The 21,959-nt window shown below is 43.7% G+C and overlaps 1 protein-coding gene across 1 annotated transcript in view; it reads right to left on the bottom strand.

The window, feature by feature from the left end:
- The window catches only part of LOC140239656 (uncharacterized), a gene marked incomplete at its 3' end in the record, with an annotated part of 54,826 nt that extends 33,184 nt beyond the window's left edge, over positions 1–21,642 (bottom strand). The window contains exons 1-17 of the mRNA XM_072319486.1: positions 20,958–21,642; positions 20,267–20,516; positions 19,690–19,784; positions 18,807–19,012; positions 13,375–17,161; positions 12,490–12,848; positions 11,680–11,872; positions 10,540–10,720; positions 9,771–10,000; positions 7,327–9,225; positions 6,512–6,643; positions 3,898–5,930; positions 3,225–3,399; positions 2,687–2,923; positions 1,647–2,008; positions 933–1,293; positions 134–430 (exon numbers count right to left, since the gene is read on the bottom strand). Of these exons, the coding sequence (XP_072175587.1) occupies positions 134–430; positions 933–1,293; positions 1,647–2,008; positions 2,687–2,923; positions 3,225–3,399; positions 3,898–5,930; positions 6,512–6,643; positions 7,327–9,225; positions 9,771–10,000; positions 10,540–10,720; positions 11,680–11,872; positions 12,490–12,848; positions 13,375–17,161; positions 18,807–19,012; positions 19,690–19,784; positions 20,267–20,516; positions 20,958–21,642 (11,482 nt within the window). The remainder of the gene's footprint in view (positions 1–133; positions 431–932; positions 1,294–1,646; positions 2,009–2,686; positions 2,924–3,224; positions 3,400–3,897; positions 5,931–6,511; positions 6,644–7,326; positions 9,226–9,770; positions 10,001–10,539; positions 10,721–11,679; positions 11,873–12,489; positions 12,849–13,374; positions 17,162–18,806; positions 19,013–19,689; positions 19,785–20,266; positions 20,517–20,957) is intronic.
- Between the last annotated feature and the right edge of the window lie 317 nt (positions 21,643–21,959).

Here is a 21,959-nt window from a genome sequence, read left to right as displayed (position 1 = left end):
GAACGACAATCACTTTATTTGTTAAATCAATAAGTGCACAATGGCAAACTTATGCCATATCAAGTCTGTGGTATAAGAGCATTGCCCAGGCTGAAAATGATAAAAGGACTTGCATAACTGCCAAACTTCTTACCAGTTGTGTAATTCAGCAAATTGGCTCCACCCCCATAACCACCGTGGCCTGCTCCATAGAAGTGACCTCCATCATTGGTGCCCACTCCGGGGCCTTGGCCCGCAGCGGGGCCCCGCCCTGATACCTCCAAATGGGCATCTCCTTCCACTGACAGGTCATTGACCCTCAAGTGCAGGGCTTCAGCGGTGATGTAGGATTGGTAGTGCATGATGACGTTGGCTGCATCCATTCTCAGTTCGGCTGGGTACGTCAGTCGCGCGCTGGACTCCAACTCGAGATGACCCACTCGAATTTGACCTGCATAATTCCAAACAGATATAAAGATATTTCAACGGTAATTTGAATGAGAGTGAATTTACAATGAAACATCTTTTACAAACAATAAATATTTTGATAACTTTAGCCATGTGTGAAGACGCACATCATCTGGACTTGTCATAATTCAGCTCACAAAGAGAGGAAAATGGTTATCAAATTAATAGGTCGCAGAAACTCACTTGAAACATTGCCACTGTCCAAACAAAGGTATCTGCAAAACTTCTAGGGCTCATTCTAAAAAAAAAAAAATGATTAACACAGAATGTCTAAAATGCACTGTCACATTTCTTTACGTCGGCAAACACATTCAATTAGAACTCACATGTACAAATGTAGTTAGACCAGACAAATCTTCTGCAATATGTCAACAATTTAGTAGACAAATATGAAAGATTTTTTTTTTCTTGAGAAATAGGACTAGGTACTTCAGCTTTCATTTTAAATCTGGTATGTTTATCCCCAGATCCACATTGCATTGTACCTTCAGACGGCTGAGACACAAAGGAGCCATTGTTGATTTGAGCATTGCTGGCATGAAGTCCAAGTGCAAACTCCCTATCTTCTCCCACCGTCAGGTTGTACACTCCTATCATCTGGCCATCCAGGAAAAAAGGAGGGCTCCGGTCCCCGATGATGCGAAAGTCGGCAGGGAGGAAGACCTGGCCACCCTGGCTCACCCGAAAGTTAACAGGTGGGACTGAGCGTCTCTCCACGGCCGCAGTATACTCCACATAGAATGTCTGATTGGATAAGATGTCCAGGAGGCCGGTGGAATCGCCAAGTACTGTCAGGATGGCCAAAGAAGGATCGTCATGACCAGATGGAGCAAGTTGGAACACCGCCTGAAGAGAGGATACATTTGGAATTCAGTTACATTTGAAATCAGATTCAATTCAGATTGAATTTGGTATGCACATTCAGATTTATGTCAATTTGAATGAATACATAAAAGTAATATATATTATGTTCTGTAAGTAGTGACATTATTCTTTGTTGTAATCATTGACCAGGACAGAAGTTGTAAAACCCTTGCACATTGTATATAACCATGAAATATTTCAGTAGAAATCCAGAAAATGAAGAACCCATCAATCATCAATGAGTACATATTCCATTTAATGAGTGAAGAAAACATGAATATATTGTTCCTCAAATAGACACAATGTACCATTGACACAAAACTGATAATACTGACCCCGCCTTGTATGGTGACTTCATCGAAAGCAAATGGTGCATTGCTGTGCATGACGCTATCTTCATAGAGGATCCGAGGATTGCTTTCGGTCAAGACAAATTCTTTAGCCGGCGCCACATTCTGATTGTCTAGGTACAATCGTGTGTACACCGTGCCATTCTTGTACTCCTCCACATAGACGGTGCCTGTACCGCCCACATCACCACTACCATCGGTGCCACCTGCACCAAGGGCCACCAGGGCACCGCGGTATTCATCTTTCTGCGATATGTGCACCGCGATGCGACCACCGGCACCACCACCAGACGATCCGTCACCTTGTCCACCTGACACAGTTGCCCAACCATGGCCTCGGAAGTTACCTTAATTGGGCATATTATGTTTAAGAAAGGCATCAAAATCACATGTAGAAGTTGTTTTGTACATGAAACAAGTAGAAGCCAGCCAGAGCACAAGAGCAATTGTTTATACCCCATTTATAATGTGAGCAGGTTTTCAGAGGTTCAAAAACCCACTCGAAAAGTGGTCTCTCGTCCGTTTAAACTGCACAAGCTGATTTCGGCAAAAGCAGGCCCTAGCAGGCCCTAGCATGCCCGGCTGGCTCCATTCTTATGGTAACTGAGTTCCACCACCAATACGGTACCAGCCTTTGAATTTCTTTATGTATCTGCAAACATGATTGAGGGCAAAAGTGTGCAAGTTGTGGGGTGTCTATCAGCGGTGGTTGGAAATTACAGCTGGGTTGTTTACGTAAGCTACAAGTGTACATCTATTTCCGAGAAATTACTGAGTTGAAAGTCGGAACTAACATCTCCTTAACAAACACGGCAACATGTTGTGTTTGAGTTGTAACCATCCATTTATGAGAACAAATTTCACTTCTTCTCAAAGAGATTAATTCTGCTTCACAATGATTACTAAACTTACATTAATTATAAACACAAACACACTTTGGATACATAACATACAAACATAAAATTATCTCACGATGTATGAAAGATGAAAAAAAGAACACAAGGAAAAAAAACCCAGGTACTTACCAGTTGATATCCATATGGAACCACCACTCCCACCTCCTGCATGACTTCCTGAGTTACCATCAAGACCATCTGCATTCAGAATGCCATCAAGATGGAGGATGGAACCCACACGAAGACGTATGTGTCCTCCTCCTCGCGGTCCTGGGTTGCCATGGCGATCCATCCCACCCTGACTTCCCGTGTCGGTCGGTTCATACAGCGAGCCGTACGCACTGCCACCTCTGCTGCCATCTGAAGCTACATGTGAGTGAATTAAATGTACCCACATTTTATTACTGCCACTACAGATTGATAGGTCATTCTAATAACAATAGAAGGTAAATATAAGGAAGTTGGGATAAAAAAATTACAACCTTCATTTATTTTATTAGGAAATAATGAAACCATACTTGACTAAAATTTGTCTTGAATGTTTATTTCTCCTTTCCATTTGTAGGTAATTTCAATCAATTTGTCTGGAGAGTTACAGTGAGTTTAGTTAGTACAGTGATTAGTTTTTCCTGCCAATATGGATCAAGACGTAGCCAAAGCAACCTACCAGAGCCACCTGTTGTCGCATGCCCCGCCCCAGCTCCAAGGTAGTGCCCCATGCCAGGGCTGTCATCCTCGCGGCCACGCCCTTGGCAATCGAGGGTGGCAGCCGTCTCAAGGTTGAAATCTGACGAGGTGATGTTGAAATATTCTGCGCTGAAGATGGATGCCCACTTGATGTCCTGTTTTTGGAAGCACATGTTCATCAAGCGAATAAAATACATTGAATGTCAAATTTCATTGACAATCCAATCAAATTCCATTTTGGGAGTGCAATAGTTCTTACTTCACATCGACTGTTTACCTCCAATTTCTACATTTACAAGGCCATCATTGACATTCCAGTTAGGGAACAAAGGGCATAAATTATTCTAGACTTCTCATAGATTTCTAAGTCTATTGGTACTCAAGCATTTTTTTTTTCCCACCTCAGGGTGCGCAAACTTTTACCCATCCCGCCGAAATCGCTGCAAAATTAATCATTGAAACACTGTGTGTGTCTAACACTTTTCCTAGGTTAATATCCTGATTGGGCAATAACATAAGACTAGAACCCATTCTTTCATTTCTAAGCTGAAGTGGTTTCTGTTATAAACAAAATTAATGTTGACTATTGTGAGTTTGAAATATCTAATCATTGAAAACAGTTATTGTGCATTATCTCAGTTGCATGTACGTACCAAAAAACCGACTGTGAATGTGACCCCCAAAGGTCGAGGAAAGGTGATGGTAGTCTCGGACCCAAACTCAAGACTTGAGAAGCGGAAGGTACCCGGAGCATCAAGGAAAACATACTCATTGTCAACCATGAGGGCGGTATGAGCATGAGCTCCTATGGTCACTGCCCTTCCGGCTGATATCCGCAGGTTCCTAACACCGAGCAGCTGTCCATTCCAGTTGAAAGCAGGATCTCCAAGGCCAACCACATCGACAGTGGTAGCCATTTCAGCCACTCCCTCGGGGTCAATCTGCAGATTCACTGGCAGCTTCATGGTCGTCACTTCACCGTCAATGACATCATAGGAATGCTTTTGCCGGTTCCAGATGTGGAGGAGACCTGTCAGGTCTCCCATGATGTGGTGGATAACAAGCTCTTGTTCACTGTCATTGTCCAGCAGTTGCAAGGAAGCCTTGTTGATGAGGTGCACTTCATCGAAGTAATACCGGGAGACATTGGTTTCTCTTAGGATAAAGTAGTGCGCCCATGATCGATCCAGGTTATTGACATAAAGTTTGGTGTATGGATAGCCATTTGGACTGTCATGGAGATATACAGATCCTGGGCTGCCATGAAACTGCTGGCTAGCTGTAACTGTTGGTAGGTACCCTTCTCCACCGTGGGCATCCAGTGATCCTTGGAAATTGTTGATACCAGTGGTGTAAACCGATATTCTGCCTCCTGAACCCCCTCCGGATGATACGCCATCCCCACTGCCCCCGTGGGCGGTGATAGATCCTAACCCATCAAGATGACTCACCAGAAGGTGCACGGACCCACCACTGCCACCGCCTGCTCCGGTGCCCTGTTCCGCATCGGATCCATCCAGTCGAAGTTCTCCATCAAGCCTTAACTCAGCACCAACAGTGATCCTCATGAACCCGCCACCTTTTCCACCTTCCTGACCACTACTACCCGCACCACCATCACTTCCCCGCTCTTGTGCTTCATAGATGCTCCCATAAGGGTGGCCACCACGGGCACCCACGGTGGTTGCATCAACATAGCTGTTGCCACCAGCATTTGCATGCCCTGCCCCACCGGCAGCATATGTGGAAGTCGCTGCTAACCCTTGACCTTTGACAGAAGAAACTGTATCCTCTGGCCTATCGGCAGCAGAGCAAGTCAAAAGAGCACCATCCTCAATGTAAACAGAGGATGCTTCGAGTTCAATGTGCTCAGTGGATATCACTGAATCGTAGCGTGCATGAAGCTCAGCTACTTGGAAGCGCATACCAAGATCTGCAGCAAAGTACATTGTGGACTCTGTGAGAAGCTGAATTGTTCCAAAGGTAAAGTTGCCCGGAGCATTGACTTCAACGTATTCTCCATTCTCTCGTTTTGCGGTGTGAGCATTTGCTCGGAACAGCACTGTTGCATGCTGGGTGACAATGATGTCGACAACATCAGTCAATCTGCCGTCGACATTCAGTGAAGCTTCCCTACCATCGAGGTTGGGCACGCCAAGACCGAGGACGTGCAAGGTAGGCGCAAACACCATCTCTGCCTGATCATCGATGACAAAGTTGCAGGGAATTTTGCTGACCGTTGGGATCGATTCCACAACCTCGAGGAGGAACCTCTGGCCGTGGTGAGACTGGATCAGGCCAGTGCGATCGCCGACCACTCTGTGAATCACGATATCGGCCCACACAGATTCATTGGCATCTAGCGACGAATGACGCGGCAGGTGAACTTCGTCAAATTCGTAGACTTCCCGTTGCTCGTCAAGAGTCACAAACTGGGAATGAAGGCGGTTCTGGTTATCAATTTGGAGGATCTGGTATGGAAAGCTGTTCCTTGGTTGCCATAGATACACCGTCCCACTGCCTCCTCCCCTGGGAACCACCATCTCATCCTTGGCTGATCCTCCACCAGCATTGTATGAGCCATAGAACTCATTGGTCAGGTTGGTATATATAGCTATTCTTCCACCAGCACCACCCCCACCATTGCCAAGCCCAGCACCTCCAGCAACTGCAATTTCACCACTCCCTGAAGAGAAATGTGATGAATGTTATCTAAAAAAGGATACTCAAAACTAATTAACTTAAAGCCTTACACACTGAAATACAAGAGAAAACATTTTCATTTTAGAGTATCTAGTAAATACTTCACAATAAAGCTGCATTATCTCAGCTTCAAATAACAAAGGAGTAAAAAAAAAAAAAAAAAAAAAAAAAAAAAGAAGGTAGAGACAAAATAGAAAGGTCTGGAATACATGTAGTTCCAGGAGAAAACAACAATTCTTTTTTCTTTAAGAATGAAATACCCTGAACTGATTATAAATGATGAATGTTATATGACAATATCAAAGCCATATCAGATATCATATTTATAGTAATAACAGCATACAAATATAGTAATTGCAGGAAAGAAAATTTTACATTTACAACTAACTTTTAATAACATTCTATAAGTACTCTATAGATCCATTCTGGTATTTCACTCGTTCCCTATGGGAACCTTGTGGCCAGCGTAGTAAAGTCTATGGGCATTTCAGAATTCAGTATGAAAAGGGTTAAACAACTGCTTACACCCTTAAACTAAATTTCAGCATTGCCATATTACATTACCTATCAAAGAGACAGCCTGCACAATGATGCTTCCTCCACTGGCACCGCCTCCATTGTTTGCTACGGCGGGACCCCCGCTGGCAGAGAGGGCGCCATAAATGATGGCTTCATCAGACAGCAGATGCACAGTTCCTGGGAAAAGATTTGTTGTCGCGTGTATAGACACACTTTAGTTATTTCAGTGAATACAAATCACACGAAAGCATACACACGCACCACAAGCAATACCATATAAACAAATATGATGTGGTGAATACACACATTATGTGGCATTGAATTAAAACCTTGTTTAATTTTGAATATTTGTCATAATATCAGTGCCCTTCGAGGTATCACCCTTTTGGAAATTTGACATGAAATTTTTGAAACATGGAACTCGATCAGTTAGCACTAACTATTTCATAAGCTATTACACTGAACACAAATTTCAAACCAGATTGGCTACGTCATCAAAGGCTGTTATGACTTGGTAGTAGGCCTACATACTGGCAGCTGCTGTGCAAAGTTCCTATAGTACTCTCATACTGTACCAGTCATCTCATAATAATCAGACATTAATGCAAGTTTACGTCATCACTTGTACATAACTCGTAAACACATCAATATGCTTTTCAACTAACTTAATGTGATATCTATGCATTAATCGTATTGTGTTAAACGGATACCTGATTTTTATCGCTTCTCAACTGGAATCAGTACAAACCACTATCATATAGAACTTAGTTTGAAAACGACTCCCTCAAAATGCTACATTTCCATCGGACTTCACAGTGTTGCTTGCAACATTGTGGCTAAAGAGAAGCATGCACTCTCACCTCCTCCTTTGCCTCCTCTGTTATTGCCTCCACCGGCGATGCTATCACTACCTCTTCTGGTTGGCCAGTAGAGGGAGCCATACGGATGTCCTCCAAGAACGTCATCGTTGAGCCCAATCCCGCCGAAGGATCCATGTCCTGCACCGGAGTCACCACTGGCCGAGGTGAGCCCACTCCCAGCAGTCTCAGAGAGTGTGGAGTCTGGGCGATCTTCTCCAGAACAAGTCATCTTCGACCCAATTTCCATGTCCAGAAATGATACCTCAGCATTAATGAAATCTGCGGACAGGGTTGCTCCAAATTTCACATCCAGGGAACCAATGGTAAGAACAGCCCCCATGTCAGTCTCAAAATACCACTGACTTCCTGCATACAGCACGACGCTTCCGAACGTGAATTCACCCGACACACCAGCCGTCACGTTGTAGTCTACCTCTGACTTCGACATGGCCGATGGAGAAACCTTCAGAGTGCGACCCTCCGTCAGCACAAGGTCATGCACTCCCAGCATGCTGCCCCTCAGATCCAAAGCAGTGTGAACCGACCCCTGACCAGCAATGAAGGTCAGGGGTGAGAAGGTGATGACCCCACCCTGGTCAATCTCCAGGTTTACGTTGGTTGTTACGTGTGTTTGATTTTCTCCCAGAGTCTGCTCGTAGAGAACGATGTGGTTAGAGTGAACGTGCAGGAGACCGGTGCCATCTCCGATGACCCTCCTGAGATCAAGGGATCTTGAGAGGTTATCATCAAGCATCTGAAACAGCACGTTGTCATTCAACTCTAGGGTATCAAGAGAGCCTGCTGTCCAGGTCTCATTCAGAGTGAAGTACAGATGAGTCTGGAGGTTCCTGTTGTCAACTATGAGTTTCTCCAGGTAACCAGAGCCTTCACCGCCATACCAATTAAGGTATATGGATCCTGGACCCCCTTTGCTACCTGCACCGGAACCACCTGCAGCACTGTAGGTTCCCGAGTATTCAAAGGAAGACAAGGCGTAGATTCCAATGCGTCCACCACCACCACTCCCACAAAGTGATGAGCTGGTAGGGCCCCCCTCCGCAGAGATATGACCTGTTCCAGTGAGTGACCGTCCAGCAGTGAGCCATATGGATCCACCGCTTCCTCCACCTTCAACCGAGGCTGCCCCATCGGCAACCAGTGTGCCATCCACTCTGATGTTGTCACTCTCTACCAGGATTGCAGCACCACCTGAGCCTCCGGAACCTCCACCTCCTTGCAGTCCACTGAGGGTAGGTTCGTAGATGGTCCCAAATGATGGGGAGGCATGAGAAGAATCTACACCATCTGCAAGTCCTCCTGGACCGCCGTAGCCACCGCCACTGCATCCTTCAGCCAGCGATACCTCCAGACTCCGACCTGTGACGCTGATCTGTGCTCCATCCTCCACATGCAGCTCACTGGTCTGAATGTGGTAGAAGTCTGACTCAATCTCTGCCCCTCTCTTGAGATGCAAGAGTCCTCCCCTTAGAATGAGGCCCCCTTGGGTGCTGAATATGGCATCTCGCTTTAGAGTCAAGGATGTAAAAAAGTACTCGCCAGGATCGGAGACAGGTGTGAAGTCGGTTCCATTGCGTCGAACCACATAACTAGAGTTTGTAAATTGCAGCACACCGTCACTTTCCACAGCAATATTTTCCACAGCCAATCTTCCAGCAGTGTTCAGTGAAATTTGATCGATTGAGAGGTTGGCAGGGAAGGTGAGTGTTCCCATCTGCTCGACTTCAAAGTTCCACTGAGTCACCGAATGCTCATCACTCTGGAATGATGTGTCGACCTGCACAACTTGTCCATCCTTAACCAAGACTGTGGCAGACTTGTCCCCAAGGTGGGAGCCAACAGCCATTGCTGATGAGGACTCAAGTTCAAGGATGGCATACCCTAAACAAATGAATAGAAACGACTTACTTACAATCAGCTCGCTTCTTTACTCAAAGCATTTCACAACATACTCAGGCTGGATGCAAAGTTATCCATTTTGTATACAAGAGGAAATTTCCCAGGTCACACAATGATTATCGGAGTTCTCTTTGAGTAAGCTCCTGTAAGATGTTTCAATTTGTATTCCGTTTTTGATCATCAAAAAATCAGCGTCATGAGCACTGAAAAGTGGACCTGTGCACTACACAAGTAGCCACTACATATTATTATCATTATCATTATCCTGAAAAGCCTAAGCTCCTATGGCCTTTAACACCATAACCTTACAGCCCACACAAACCACATCTCCAATGCAGCCAAACTAGGCAAAGTTCTCATCATTTCTACTTACATTTCACCTAAAAAACCACTGCGGTATACGAGCTGAATTTTGCAAAATGGTTCCTGTGTTGCTGCAATACATTAGCCAAGTTAATATTACGGCATATGAATGATTACCAGTTACATGATAGTGCAGAATAAGTTTAGTATAATAGGGGGCCTACCTCTTATATCTGCTTCATCAAATTCAAAGTCTCCAGAATCAGATACGAGTATGGTAGAAGCTTGCTTTGGGGTGCTGCTCGTCCGTCGGCCATCAACCACAAGTCTTTGCCTTGGGATCCCAACCAGATTGTCGGTGACATAGAGAGTTCCAGTTGCTCCACTGTAAGTCTGTGGCTCATTGACTTCACTGTTGCCTCCAGCTAGGTCAATGTCACCAGCAAAACTGAGCCTGATGAATTAGACAAAGAGAATTTCAAGTAGGATACAACATTGAAATGGGAAAGATGTACACTGTACCATGTTGGATATTGAATCCAAGAGCAGAGAGTCAAACAATATGAAACAAAACATGGATAGAGTAATCTGAGGGAAGATTCTCCTACAGTCAGCACACAGCTACTAATGGTTTCCAAAATATACTTCCTAATAAAGCTCACCATTCCAATTACTTGACTTCCTTTTTCTTTTTTGCTTTCTTCGAGGGGGTAGGGAATTTGAATTTGAAACATGAGTACCTCTTCATAAAATACATCATTTACATTCTTTATTTGGAGCACTTTTTACTTTCAAACACACTGGGACCAGTCAGTTGCAACCTTCTTAACTATGCCTTCCCTCTATAAAGATTATAATCATGGTGACTGACAACCTCTCTCGTCCAATTGAAACTCAGAGCTTTTACATCAGTCGACCAATGACACACACATACACACACACACACACACACACACACACAAATAAATAAAACAAAACAAAACAAAAATGAACCTATTCTGCATGTAGAGTGCTATTCTGCCCCCTGATCCTCCACCACCGACGCCTGCTCCAGCCCCTCCTCTGGCACGTATTGTACCAACACCAATCACGTCCTGGGCCTGGATGTATATCCCGCCACCGCTACCTCCTCCGCTGTCTCCAGTACCTGATCCCCCATCCACTGAAATTAAACCTGGCAAAATGGATAGACAGAGTACACTTAAAGAGTTTGATTGCAAAAACGAGTTAACTCCATATTTGCTAATTTGAAATATTTCGGATTGAACTGCTAAAAAAAAAAAAAGAAAATAATAAGATAACATGAGATAGTTTTGATCATAACTTCAAGAATATTCCTTGTAATGTACATGTATGATGACTAGTGAGGTATCATTGAAAAGGATTTATTTTGCTCTATTGTATATGACATGATGAACTTGAAAAAGTTTTTAAAAATTTTGCTTACCCTGCTGTGCAATCAAAATTTACACTTGCTCTATTGCTTTAAGGTGGTAACAGAATATTGCTATGAATATCTATTGCATCATGCCCATCAGAACTAATTTGACACTATCAACTTAATCTGAATATGACACCACTATATGATCATTCATATCAAATGAATGTTGTACACTTGATTAGAAACAAAAAAAGACTTAGTTGCTACAAACATTAACCAGTGAATATACATACATACTATTAAAGTGTACAGATATACAGTAGTACGTATCCTATACCTAAGGGGTCTGCAAAGTAGACACATAATACTATAGACTCTTTACCATTTGTGTATGGCACGTAAAGTTTGAGATTCTTATCTCAATCTAAAACATTTGACATAAAAAACAAAAAGATAAAAATTAGCTTGGACTTACACAACAAACATTTTGTACAACTAAGCTTTTGATCCAACTATGAACTTGTGTAACAGATTAGAGCTTTAGAGTTTAATAATTGTACGAACAGATGAAATCTTACGAGAGATGAAATGTTAGTTCAAATGTATGGCAAATTTAATATTTGGATTAGTGTGCAGTTATTTTAGGGAGCAATTGTCGCAGCAGCAAATGTCATGGAAAAGAATGGAGAGTATGATATGGGACAATGATAACACCAGCAAATCCTGTACTGAACACATCTTAACACCATTACCATCGATTGATGCCGATCCGCTCAGAGTGATTGATAGAAATCCTCCACCGTCTCCTCCATGTCCTACAGTCCCATCACCGCCCCTGCTGCCCCCAACGTCGGGCCGGAGGACGTCCCCGTACCCCGGACCACCAGGAAGCGTTTCACCCATCCGTGACCCTCCGCGGCCACCATGTCCTCCACCAGTCCCATTCTACATTTGTAGCAAAGCAAAGAGCAATGTCAACAACAGAAAGGTCATTTACACATACATGTACATGTATTACACACCTGTAGGTACTGTAAAAGCTGTTATTTTGCGCACAGATACATTGTATTTTCGCGAATGAGGAGGAGGACATTTTCGCGAGATGTTGTTTTCATGAATTGACATCAAGGCTGTTATAAATGTGCTATTACCCTAGTGCATGGCGACATTTTCGCATGTTGTTGAATTCGCGGTCCAACTGTGATTTGTGAAATTCATGAAAATTAAACCCTCACAAGAATAATTTACAGCTTATACAGTATCTAATAGCTGTCACTAACACAAATGGTAATCCTTGCTCACAAAGGTCTGTTTATTTATATAGTATCACTAATACATAAAATAATTTTGCTATTTGATTGTGGAAAGCGATGGAAAGAAAATAACAGTGTTTCACATTTTGAAGAGCTGAACTAATTCAGTTTATACTGGCAAGAAAGTGAGCATATTGGGAAATTAAACTGATTAAATCCACATCTTCTGCCTTCACTATCTACTCTATCAACAGCATGAACTAGGTTCAATAAAGATGTGCTTTCCAAGTGAGGTTTTGGTTAACATACCACCTCAGCACCTGGTCCCTCAAGAGAGAAGCTGCCACTTCCCCCTGTCAGATCAATGGAACCTCCCGGATGAAGAGCAATCTCATTGCCCTCCAAAAGTAAGGAAGGAATGCGGAGGACGCCCCCATAGTCCACTTGCAGCCGTCCAACAGAGAGTCTGGCTGGTTGATCTGCCGCCACAGAGGTGTCAAAGGAAAGAGCTGCGTGCTCCTGGATGACAAGTGACGCCAGGTTGTAGACTCCACGCTCTGAGATGAATGTGTATTCGCCCCCAACATTTACAGCTGTGCGAGCTAGGGGTGAGAGGGAGAGCGTCTGGCCGGGACCGACGATGAGCTCAAACATGTTTGTCAAGGTTCCTGCAGAATGAGTGGTCACACAAACAGTGCATCGCATGATGTGCGAAGGACACAGGTACACAGTTACACTGTTATGCTAAGCAGGATGGACCAGAAAGTATTACTACTACTTGATTTGTTGTATTGATCAGAAGGTGTGAATACACAATGAGAATTGACATATTTCAAGAGCTAGAATCATTTGTTTGAAAAAAACAAAACAAAACATACTTTAGATAAGCATTTTCCTACATGTCTGACTTGTATATGTTGCTACTTGTACGAGCGCACAACTGACCAATATATACGGGAGTTTGGAAGGTGCCCTTGTAGAAGCCTGATATTTCATCAGTTCACTGAGATTTTTATTCAACCCGTCAGGGAATATGAAATCCTACAGTATTCTATGATATGTTCTTCCACATTCCCCGAGTCAGATCAAAGGATGATTGATTGCATTTGAAAAGTTTACACATTAGGAGTTTCCCTGAGAACTGAATAAATTACAGTTAATGAATACCAATAGTATAATCTACATGACACTTACCTGAAAACTGATTGCTAGGCCCCATAAACATGACACTAGATGGTAGCCTCAGCTCTCCATCCGACTCAACGTCAAAGCTGCAGTGAAAGATTGAGCTGTGTTGCTGTGCCTCGATGCTCAGGATCATACTGTCGTGGACGTCTATGGTACATGATGAATCACTGTCCAGGATGTCTACAACCATGGCAACGTCCTCTCCTACTGTTTCCAAGATTACACCATTGCGTACGCTGAGTTTGGAAAAAATGTGGGGTTCTTCCAGCGTCTCATTGAGTACGGTCAGAAGCGGCGAGGGTGAAAGAGCGCCATCATTGTCAATGTAAAGCTCTCTCCTGGTAGTGATTCCCAAGGATGTCCAAACTAATGCAGTGCCTGAAGCTCCAGCTTGGTTGTTCAGTGCAGCGCTGCCACCATGAACGACAAAGCTGCCAGTAAATTGACTCTCCGAAGTTAAGAAGAGAGCAGCCCGGCCCCCTCCTCCACCACCACCACCAACATCTCCCCCACTCCCGCCTGCAGCCCTCACTGATCCTGACCCAGACATTGACTGTGTAGATATGTGAAGTGCTCCTGCACTGCCACCACCACTTGTACCACTGCCAGGAAGGCCATCGACACTGATGGTACCATCTAGTCTTAAATGTTCTGACTCTATGGACACCAGGCCTCCACCTGATCCTCCGGTCCCACTACCTCCATCACCTCCACCACTCCCAAACTCTTTTGTGCCGTACAGACTCCCTTTGACCAGAGGAGATGTGCTTGCACCACTGGAGGAGGTACCCCCAGCACCACCATGACAAGCACCTGAGCCACTGCCTGGGTCAGACACACCTGGACAAAGACCTTGTCCAGACTCGTAGCCACCTCCGTCACCTGAGATTTGCCCACCGTATTCCACGTCTAGGATTGGTGTTGTGATCTGAAGCCACCCGCCCCTTATCGAAGCCCCATACCTGACATGAAGCTCTGACACGAGAATGAGACGAACAGCACTGCTGGTTGAGAGCGCACATTCAAGCTGTGAATGGCCATGCAACTGAATTGCACTAACCGATAGTGTTCCCTGCGGATCTACAAAGAGGTATTCACCTCCAGTATCATAGGCAGCGGTGTGGGCTGTGTGATCTACCAACACGCTGGCACCTGCACCAATGGTGAGAGAACTCACGTCAGTCAAGCGGCCAGAGAGTCTTAACGAAGTGTCTGTTGCAAGAGATGATCTAATGTAGACTACAGGTGGGAGCGCCAGTTCTGCATGCTCTCCAACGGTGACTGCGCAGGAGAGATAGTAGGTTGTGGCTGTTGCTTGGGTCTTTGCCAGAAACAGTTTTTGATCACCAACTATGTGGATGGCACAAGTCCTGTCCCCGTCCAGTTCTTGAACTGTGATCCTTGCACTGGGAGGGGTCTCCAGCTGGAGCTGCGCATTTCCTTTCATCACAAGCATGTCTAAGGAAGTGTCATTTTCTGAGGAATCAAAGACAGTCATGCTGCTTGTTGCTGTCCCACTATTGTCCACAGTCAAAGATGCTGTATCTGCTGAGTTAGTGACATATATTGTTCCTGCAGCACCACTGCTTTTACCCACCCCACCAAATGCTGTTAGAACTCCATAAAATCCTGCATTCTGGGAAGAAGAGATTGCAATTCGTCCTCCCCCAGCTCCCGATGAGGAACTGCCACTCCCTGCACCTCCATTAGCACTGACACTTCCATGACCACTGAAGTCTCTGCCGACTATCAGTGAGATACTTCCTCCTGATCCTCCTCCAACATCTGGAAAACCATCTTGACCATTTGCAGAAACCCTACCATCAAGCACCAAATTCCCCTCGACGCGAAAAATGACAGCCCCTCCTCCTCGTGTAGATAAACCATTGTCAGCTCTGACACCACTTCCAGGCTCTCTGGGTAAGTGACTGGCCCCATATGTCTTGCCTACAGAACCACTGAATGCACCCCCTTGGCCACCATGACTAGCTCCTGATCTGAAGTCTGGGGGACTTCCAATGCCATCAACAAAGCCCTGAGAGTCGACAGAAAGAACGGCACCTCTAGAGATGAAGGCCTCCTTGCAATAAATGGAGAGTGATGCAGAATCTGTAGCGGGAGGAAGATCGGAAGTCAGCATCGAGTCTTCTCGTATTTGCAACTCCTGAGTGTAGACGGTAAGAGTTCCACCCACACTGAGGTGTGCCTGTACTCCAATCTGAATGCTGCTCACATTAAGCGCTTGGGTCTCACTCATGTGACCTACAATTGCTCCATCGAGAACATGAAGAGATGCTGCTCGTCTGAGGTCAATTGAGGACACTGGGAGTTCACCATATATTAGAGCACTTCCACCATTAGCGAGGACAAGCTGATTCGTTGACAGAGTTCCTCTCAGATTCAAACACGGTTGAACAGAACACGAGATTGCAGTATCATTTGGAAGAAGCAGAGTGCTGTTTTCGCTAACATCAAAGGAGCATTGAGTACCAAGGTGCTGATCATGTACACGTTCAACTCGAAGGAGTGCATTGCTGGTGACAAATACTTGTCCAGTTGAATCTCCATGTAGTGTCGATACAGAAAATTTTGAACTTACTTCTAGCTGGTATCCAGAGGTAATGTGAAGATTGTCTATTCTGTGAAGGTTTCCTAATGCAGCCCGTTCTAGCTTTGTTGCTCTCGGTGTGTGCCCGGAGAGGATCAGCTCAGTTTGTGCACGTGAATCTTGTATGAAGACGGTCCCAGTAGAGCCATCCTCAGAGCCAGTTCCGCCATCAACAACAGTGGAACCAGCGAAGTCATACTTGTCTTCACTGAGATGAATTGCAATACGGCCTCCACTTCCACCACCACCAGACCCAGACAAAACATTCCCTCCTCGACTAGACAACATTCCAAAGCCTCGCAAACACGGTGTTTCAATGAGGATACTTCCACCGCTTCCCCCTCCGTGTCCAAGTGCAGTTGCTTCAGCACCATCCACTGAAATTACGCCATCAACCACCATGCAGTCAAGAATTTGTATCGTAATTTGGCCTCCCCCTGGCGATCCATATCCTGGTGCTCCATAAGCCCTTGGACTGATGATGCTTCCAAAGGGGGGTTCAGTAGCTAGTCCACCATATCCACCGTGGCTGCCCCCAGAGTTCACAGCAGTGGAGGGAGAGTGCGCTAACCCGGCACTATTGCCGTCTATTCTTCCTCCAGGATAAACATACAGGCTTGTAGCTGTGATCTCAGTGAGCACTGTTCCATTGACATCTCCTTGTAATGAGATGAAAGCACCTCCATGGACGGTGATGGATTCAAAGGTGAAGGATCCCGTTGGCAAAGAGCAGTTCTGGCCAGAAAGAAGTGTCAAATGTCCACTTGTCGGACATTCTATATTCTCTAGCAAGTTTCCAGAGGGCTCCAGTGTAGGATGTGCCATTGTGAGGTTAAAAGTTGAGGGGTCAAACAGGGCTCCAAACAGTGTTTCAAATACTGCAAAATCAAGGTTAAGTTCCTCGTTGGTTGGGTCACACCTTGAGGATGCCCGAAAGACACCGTTTTGGTATACATGAAACTCATTGATCCGTAGGGTTCCAATCTCCGTCGTAAGCAAACCCGTCTCGGCTGGGTAGCTTGCCAAGAAGGAACCTCCGTTCCGGACATCAACGCGTCCATCCTGGATGCCATCAATGGCTCCACAGAGGTCCAGGGTAACACCACCTCTAAGAGTGATGTGGGAAGGTACTCGCACCACACTCCCAGGGTAAATCACCATGGTGGCTGCTAGATCGACTTCTGTCTGCATCCCAAAGACACATGGAGGAGAACTGCAAGTGCCGATATTTAATATGACACCGTCGAAAGTGTGTACAGTGCCAGATCGATCTCCTATCATGGTGCCTGTGTCGATATCAGATGGACCCGTGTACGGACTCCTATGAATATTCATGTTACCTCCTTCTCTGATGATCAAGGTCTCAAGACTGAATGAGGGGGTCTCCAGGAATAGTTGGGCAGATCGTTCTGTTTGTTTATTGCAATTTTCGACGATAATCTGCGATAAAACACACACACACATAAATGTGCATTAATCATACATCTACACGTCCAAAGAGGTGAATTCATTGGGTTGTCAATGGTAGTTTTAGGTGTGTATTTTTTTCCAGCTGACAGCGGTATCACTCACATGGCAGTTGTCTTATGCATAAAATGTCATCCCAGTTTCATTGAAAACTTTACTTTACTCAAGATTGTTAAAGCATTCACGTCCCCTAAATGAACTTTAATACTTTTGACATTTTAGGCATGACCACAATGAATCTTTTACAGTCCCAACAGGATAACATTATCATTGAGAGGCCGTTTTTCAATCTTATCAATTTTCACAATATTGCTTGTACAAGTATATATAAATACTTTAATTCACCACATACAACTATATGCACTTCTCTATCTGGGTAGTATTCCTTTTTATTTTAATCTAATCACCCCCAAAGTTGTATTATTTAATGCTAGGGTAACAATGTCGCTACAAGCACTGAAATGCTACAGTATGATTAGCAGTCTAGGAAGTCTACATGTATGTACATACAAGTTTGTGGTGCGAGCTGCAACAATATTATGATATTTTACTGAATCAAGGAAACATGACCTGTACTGCATATACTGTAATAATCTAGTAGGATAAAGCCAATTTATTCAGTTTTTTGTGCATTTTATTTGAAATTTGGCACATGTGACAGATGTGATGTGCTGGTATGGAAATTTACTTTTTGTTTCATTTGAATTATTTAGTTGCGATAGTAACAGCATTTTTCTTTTCTCAGTGTCAAGCAGTGTGTTGCTGTGTTGACAGCATACATTGTACTTCTTATCTTTCTTTACCTTATTGATAAAGCAACCTTAGTATGGTTTGGGCTGGTACCCTCACTGATTGAGCATTTGTTTTGAGATTTGGCACATGTTACCACTGTAATGATTTTGATATGACTAAAAGGCATTATTGTGTATGTATTTTTTTCAAGTTTTTTCTTTTTAGCTGTGCAAAAAAAGTTATTGCATTTGTTTACTGTTATCATGTCTTTATTAATTGTTTATTCAGAGTACTGAAATAATCTGTTTTTATGATCATGATTGTAAACATGTGCCATTCAGCCTTTGGCTGTCAAACATGATTTTTAACCCATTGAGGATGGAATTATTTTGCTACAACACGCATTTCCCATAGACACTTGCCCAAGTATACTCGGTACTCGTCCTCAATGGGTTTATAATAAAACTTGTTCAATTCAATTCAGTTCAATTCAATTCAATTCAATTCAATTCAATTCAATTCAATTCAATTCAATTCAATTCAACTCAATTCAATTCAATTCAATTCAATTCAAATCAATTCAATTCAATTCAATTCAATTCAATTCAATTCAATTCAATTCAAGACCTACATTATAGACCAGACTTCCGATCTCCTCCCTCCTCAGCAGAGTAATACCAGCTCCACCAGACTGGTGTCCGAACCCTCCACATGACACCGGGGTGTTCTCCACAGTACCGTCTGCATAGAAAATAGTGATCATGCCACCACTCCCTCCACCACCGGTGTACGTGGATCCATTCTGGTAACCGTCTCCTCCACTAGCATCAATGACACCTGGGACACAGAGAATGGTCAAGAATATCATGTCACTTGAATATTAACACCAAAGTCTGATACAGCTCTCAAACATATTAGATGTAGTCTAAACGTGGCAGAGCTAAATTTGCCATAATCTTTTCCTCGAATTGAACATGACATGTTGTTTTTTCCTCAACATTATTTAAAATGCGTGCCACAGAAAATTTTGAAAGACGACCAGAGCAACCACACAACAATCACAGTCTTGACAAAATCAGCTTTGAGGTTCAAATGGAACCAAGCATGTGGGACATACAGCAAAAGATTTAAACTTGATTTGTCAGTTCAAATCATAATATTGATATGCATCATATTGAAATGAGAAACATTCTTAGACTTGAAAATTTACAGAGAATAAGATATGCAACTTTTTGAATACTGATATTTTTTCTATTGTTTCAGCCAATTAACCTTGTTTTGTAATTGGTACATTTTTGTCCATTTAGAGTGGATATATTGTTATGCCCATGGACACACTAATAATCTGATGCTGAAAAGGAAGTTTAATTTGAAAGCAATAGGGTTGTTCAAAAATTGTGAGAGAGAATGTCCGTCACAAAATCAGATTGCATCAGTCCCTCAGGTTATTTTTGGTTGATCAAGACACAACTGACATGGTGCCATATCTTTCCTCACAGAATGCTGTGCCTTACCTGTGGAATAGATGTAAGTGGCAACAAGAAAGATACTACCCCCAGATCCTCCACCCGAATGTAAATGGATATACGGCATAGTAGCACTTGCTCCTCTGTGAAACAAATAAAATATTGGAATGATTAGGCACTCGGTGTGCAAAATATATCAACAAGAATCACAACTTTACTTTATTTGGGGATTGGGTTTTCAGACTGGACCCTGAATCTTATTCAAATTTATCATTGGTAACAACTTTTGGTTAACACAGAAACTTGTATCCTATTTGACTAAGTTCTGATTTTCCACTCAAGTTGTTTCCAAACAGAATATTTCAAGTGTTCAAATAAGGGTGTAGAGTGTACGACGTATATTCTCATATTTGCAAATGATCTGTGTTTGTGACCATCCAACCAGTGACAGATGTAAACAATGGTTGCTTGACAACCTGATTGTTTTTCAGTATGGGTGTGGTCTTGTTTGCTGTATTGTATACTGATATTATATATCAGCATATTGCTACATACATTAATTTGATACTTCTTATATTTATATTCGCTAGATACTGATATTTCAGTATGATAGTGGCCCACTAACTTCGCACTTATTGTTCCATGGTTGATGATGTTGGATGCCCTAATTTGCAGCGTTCCACCACCCGAGGGCGATAGTCCACTAATGCAGGAATCTTGGTCGTTTATAGTGGCTCTGCAGTGGCCTGCTTCACCGGGCAGTGTCGGTGAGGAGAAGCTTGTCCTTCTGTAGTCCAACAAACTTGATTCCACGTTGGTTTCCACCCCGTATCCTCCTTCTCCTCCGAGGCTTCCTCCAACACCAGGATTAAACTCTAATCGAGGAAGGAGAGCAAACAGACAACCTTTCATGCAAGTGATTTATGATTATGCTTATTCTTGGCTATGTGCTTTAATACCGACAATTTCTTTCCTTTTCTTTACCAATATGTTAGGTTATAGTCACATTGGTCCCATTCCTTGACCATGGTCCCTCTCAAATTCCTCTCCACCATGATTAACAACTACTGAAATTGGTTAACATCAACATTTCTTTTTTTTTAGGAAGACGAAAATGATTGCTACTAAATGTACAAAAACTGTAGGTGCTATAATGAAACAATTGCACGATAAACACAGATGAGTAGACTTTAGTTAATAAACATCAAACTCTCAGAGGCTTTGGATCAGGTACACTAAAAGGATGAGACAGTGGTTGAAACATCACGTATATAAAGTGTTTCTTATGAATGCAGTAGGGTCCCATTCAATGATACCTGAAACACTGGTAACGGAATCAGGTCCCCCGTAGTCTACCGACAGAATGCCGGTTTCTTCAACTACGATGCTATCTGCTACAATAGACAGGGAGCGTCCAACCAGCTGGCCTCCAGGAGATATGTTGATCTCTTTTGCCTCGAGAATGAAAAGATCATAATCGTCGGAAACTGACACGACGCTACCGTGCTTGACGTTCAACACCTCAAACTTGACCGTGTTGGGCGTGACATCGGGCAGTGACGTTGCGCCTCGTCCCAATGATAACTGCGCATCAATGACCGTGGCAGTCGAGGCACCCCCTACAGCCCCATCGAGTGTGCTGTGACTGGATTGGAAGGTGACGACGTCTGGGAGTACAAGGGTACCGCCGCTGTACAGCCGTAGATTCAGGGGCAGGTACGTCGGCGTCTGGAACAGGCGCACGAACTGGTTTGGCCCAATGTGGAGGGTTCCAAATGTGTCAGACTTGTGAACGTCCGATCCGATGAGGTTCCGAACCTCCAATGTCAATCCTTGGCTGTCAGTCATCTCAAAGGCAAGGTGGGCAGATCCACAGAGTGTCAGTTCTTCCAAAGAGAAGTCCAGGGCATTTGGTACCACAGGTACCCAGGTCTTCGCGCCCAATCTCTCTGCATTTGCGTAGTCGTCTACGACAGTCTGTTTGATAAAATAAAGGAACATGTTATCTGCAAAAGGATGGAGTCAGTTTGACAATACCTACAACTTTGTCATTCATGCTAGTGATCTGAATCTCCACAAATGGTGCACAATCATAATTGGACACAATAAGTTATGGCTACTTATACATATGAACGAGGGATCAAGTTATGATATGACATGAGTGTAGAAATTGTAAGTGAAAAAACCTGATCAATAGTGGCTAATCCATGGGAAATGTATCTCACTGTCAAATGCTTGCACAGAAATAAATGCAATGCACAAGTCTACAGCAATGCTTCAAACTGAAGAAGAATAGGCCTGCATGCTACTCAAAGAAC

Source organism: Diadema setosum, chromosome 16, assembly GCF_964275005.1.
Source record: "Diadema setosum chromosome 16, eeDiaSeto1, whole genome shotgun sequence".
Taxonomy (NCBI): Eukaryota; Metazoa; Echinodermata; class Echinoidea; order Diadematoida; family Diadematidae; genus Diadema; species Diadema setosum.
Note: the sequence above shows the minus strand (reverse complement) of the source record. Positions and strands in the feature narration are given on the sequence as shown.